This window comes from Stegastes partitus, unplaced genomic scaffold (assembly GCF_000690725.1).
Source record: "Stegastes partitus isolate 25-593 unplaced genomic scaffold, Stegastes_partitus-1.0.2 Scaffold855, whole genome shotgun sequence".
Lineage (NCBI taxonomy): Eukaryota > Metazoa > Chordata > Actinopteri > Pomacentridae > Stegastes > Stegastes partitus.
The window spans coordinates 135258-138637 of record NW_007578586.1 but is presented as its reverse complement, the minus strand read 5'-3'; the positions used below and the strand labels follow the sequence as shown (position 1 = coordinate 138637).

Sequence of the window (3380 nt, the reverse complement as noted above, 5' to 3'; positions counted from 1 at the left end):
GGACCACCTGGACCACCTGGACCCCTGGACAGGACGGGACGACGCCTGGAGTCCAGGTTCAGAGATTTCTTTGAGGATTTTGCTGCTTTTTGTTGTGAGCGTTTGTGTTTCTGGGACACTGGACCTGAACCTTCACCAGAACATCTGCCCCCCGCCGTCCTGCAGGTTTCTGATTCCCTCTACGTCGTCTGTCAGGAATCAGCTGCTGATGTCAGAAAACAGCCTGAAGCGTCACATTTCCTGCTTCATCCTCCCCTGAAGCTCGTCGTCTCGTTCTTCAGTGGTTCTGGTGTTTCATCAGGAGCTCCAGGACCAACAGAACACTGTGGTCATGAGCTCACATCCTTCAGGCCCAGAAGTCTCCTGTTCTCACCGTCTGTGGTCATTTAGCTGCGTTACTTAATAAAACGTCGACTTTTATGCTTCACTAGAAGAGAAAAAAATCAAACTAACTGGAAACCAAGCGAGAAAAACCAGATCTGTGACGTGATTGGCTGATAAATCTGCTTCTTCCTGCTTCAGCTGCAAACCTCCAACGGACGGACGGACGCTGAGTCATGTTAAAACCTTCATGTTGTTTAATTCATCGTTCTTGGACAACCTATCCATCAGCATCACGGCGTTCTGGCCTTTTCTTTTCAGCTGCATCTGTTTTAAACCTGCACTTTGAATTAACGACGTTTTATCCGTCAGCACATTTACAAAATCTCCTTTTCCTGCTTTTCTGTGGCCATCTGACCCGTGAATCTCCAACAAACCGACTTATTTCTGTTTAAGCGACTAAAGCTCGTCGACATCTGACTCATTCCTCATCGTTAAAACCGGCTGAAGCTGCAGAGACGCAGACGAAGAGGAAACCTGCTCAGGTCGACACCTGGAGTCACATTTCTGCTGCAGACGCCCACGAACTGAGTCTGTGGGCGGCGGGAAGAGGTTCTGTTCTGCACAACGCCAGAAGACACAAACTGGAACAAACTGAAGCGAAACCAGACTCAGAGTAAGAATCAAACGGAGCGACAGTGAACGCACCACGAGGACAAACTGTGGTTGGTCCTGAACGCAGCTCATCAGAGAGTTCAGAGGCTCCAGAGCTCGTTTCATGGAAATATTAACGAGAAAAGACTCGACAGAAGATTAACGAGACGAAACAGAATCGAGTCGGTTGTCCGTGGAAACGTAGACGTGCATCGATCAAGACTTTAAGACGTCCACGGAGAAGAAAGAGTTTCTGTCTGAAGGCGGAAAAGAGAAAAAAGTGTTTTAAAGTCAGAACCAATGAAAGACAGAAGAGCAGCGAACGAGTCGACGTGAACGTTCAGCTCTCAGATTGGACCTCCTCATGAAGCACAAACCGACTGTAGCTCAGTAAAAACTCGTCTCTGCTGCTAAATGGTTGAAACTTTAAAAAAAAGTCACATTTTAAAGCACAAATGAGGAGAAAACAGCAGCGAGAGTCGATTTAAACCACAAATAAAACACAAGAAATCACATTAAAGCACAAATTCTGCTTCAAATCGTTCAAACAGGCACTAAAATGTCAAAGTTTGTTAAAACCATGAAGCACAAACTGTTTAACTCTGAGAACATAAAATAATCTGATTAATTCTTTAAAATTTTACGTGTTTAGGAGAAAAATTTTATAAAAATGATGTAAAACAAAAAGCACAAAGATTTTTTATTGAGAATTTATCACATATGAGAATAAATCAGGTTGTAGGATTCCAGGAAAATCAGGTTTTTTTTATCTCAAATTTAAACTTTTCTACAAACTAATTTATTCAGATTCAGGTTTTTGAGGCAGATTGTCTTTGAACTCGTCTCTCGGTGCTAAAATGTCCAAAAATGAGCCAAAACAACGAAGAACAAACGTTTCTAATCTCAGATAAAGACGCGTTTCTGCTCTTTAGAGTTAAAGGAACTGATGATTCGGGTTTCTGGGATTTTAAAGCACAAACAAAAAGCTTTTCTACGTTTGTTTACAGTTTTGAACAAACCTCAGGAGAACGTTTTCTAAACATTTGCATTGAATTAAATTAAACTGTCTTATTGTCAGGAGCAGGTGAGGAAACACTCTGGTTCTAATATGTTCACTCTAAATGTGACACGTTAACGTTTTGTGGACTTTCCTCAGAACCGAACCAGAAGCAGCAGAACCTGGACGCCGTTCGTCTGGTTCACCGTCTGAGCTGCAGACGTTTGTGCATCACTTCCAGAGAAACGATCAAATGTGATGAAGAGCTGAGAGAGAAAAGCTGAACGACATGTTTGAGCTGCACGTCGCTGCCTCAGGTCAGAAGTTCTGATGAAGTTCTGAGACGTTCGTCAGTTTATTAAAGAAAACAACAGAAAAGAACAAACAGGACATGAGTTCAAATCTCCTTCCTTTGCTCATGTGAGCTGCATGTTGCATCACTTTTAGGAGAAGTTCTCACATTGACTCAACACAAAGAGAGAAAAGCTGCATTTGGTTTTAAATATGACGCATTTATAGCAGAAAACCGTCTTTTCTGCCGTTCAGCTGTAAAGAGCCACAAAGACGAGCTCACATCAGACTCAGTCCTCATGTTAGCTCCAGCTGAAGCAGCCGAAGAAGAAAACCTGCTGAACGAGACACGAAACATCAAACTGAAGTGTTGCTGCTGCGCTCCATCAGTTTGAAGCTTCTTCTTGACAAGCTGCAGGACTCCACATAAAAGCCGTTTGTCTTCTGAGAGCTGCTCCTCCTTTTGTCCGCCGCTTCATCTTTGTTTTAAAACGCTCAGAAAACACAGGAGTGGGTTTTTCTTTTGTCTTCAGAGCGACAGAAGATAAACTGGAAGTTTTCCATCAGAGCGGCGCTATCAGCTCCACAGCTCCTTCTGAAGAGACTCGCTGAAGCACTTTGGGGTTTTTCTGCTACGTTTTCGAGGACATCACAGCTGACAGGATGCTACGCTAACGATAGCCTGGAAGATTCTGACCAGAACTTTTTAAATAAACAGATTTTTAAAGATTTCTCGCCAAGAAGAAGAAGAAGCATGAATCTCTGTCAACGAGGATCACAGAGGTCGCTCCAGTTTGGCTTAAAGTTCACCTGAAACCTGCTGATTTTTGTAAAGTAAAAGGTTTTGGAGGCCGACCGACCCGAGGACGTCGTCTGGAGGTCAGCAGATGTTCTGGATTATCGGCGCCGAGCGGCAGGTGATTCCTGCAGAAACCGAACAGAAGGAACCGTAAAGATAAAGAGGCTGAGAGACAAGAGACGGCATCATGGGCTGCAACATGTGTGTGGTCAAACGTCCAGAGGAGCAGTACAGGATCATGTTCCAGGTAAGACATCTGAACTTCTGGAAGGCTGGTGGCTTTGATTGAATGTATGGATGTATGAAACCTGTGCTTCA

The 3380-nt window shown here is 43.8% G+C and overlaps 1 protein-coding gene across 1 annotated transcript in view; it reads left to right on the top strand.

Annotated features, from left to right (window-relative positions):
• The first annotated feature begins 3249 nt into the window (after positions 1-3249).
• LOC103365594 (PDZ domain-containing protein 4-like) overlaps positions 3250-3380 on the top strand; it is a 43980-nt gene continuing 43849 nt past the window's right edge. The window contains exon 1 of the mRNA XM_008293067.1: positions 3250-3309. Coding sequence (XP_008291289.1) covers positions 3250-3309 — 60 coding nt within the window. The remainder of the gene's footprint in view (positions 3310-3380) is intronic.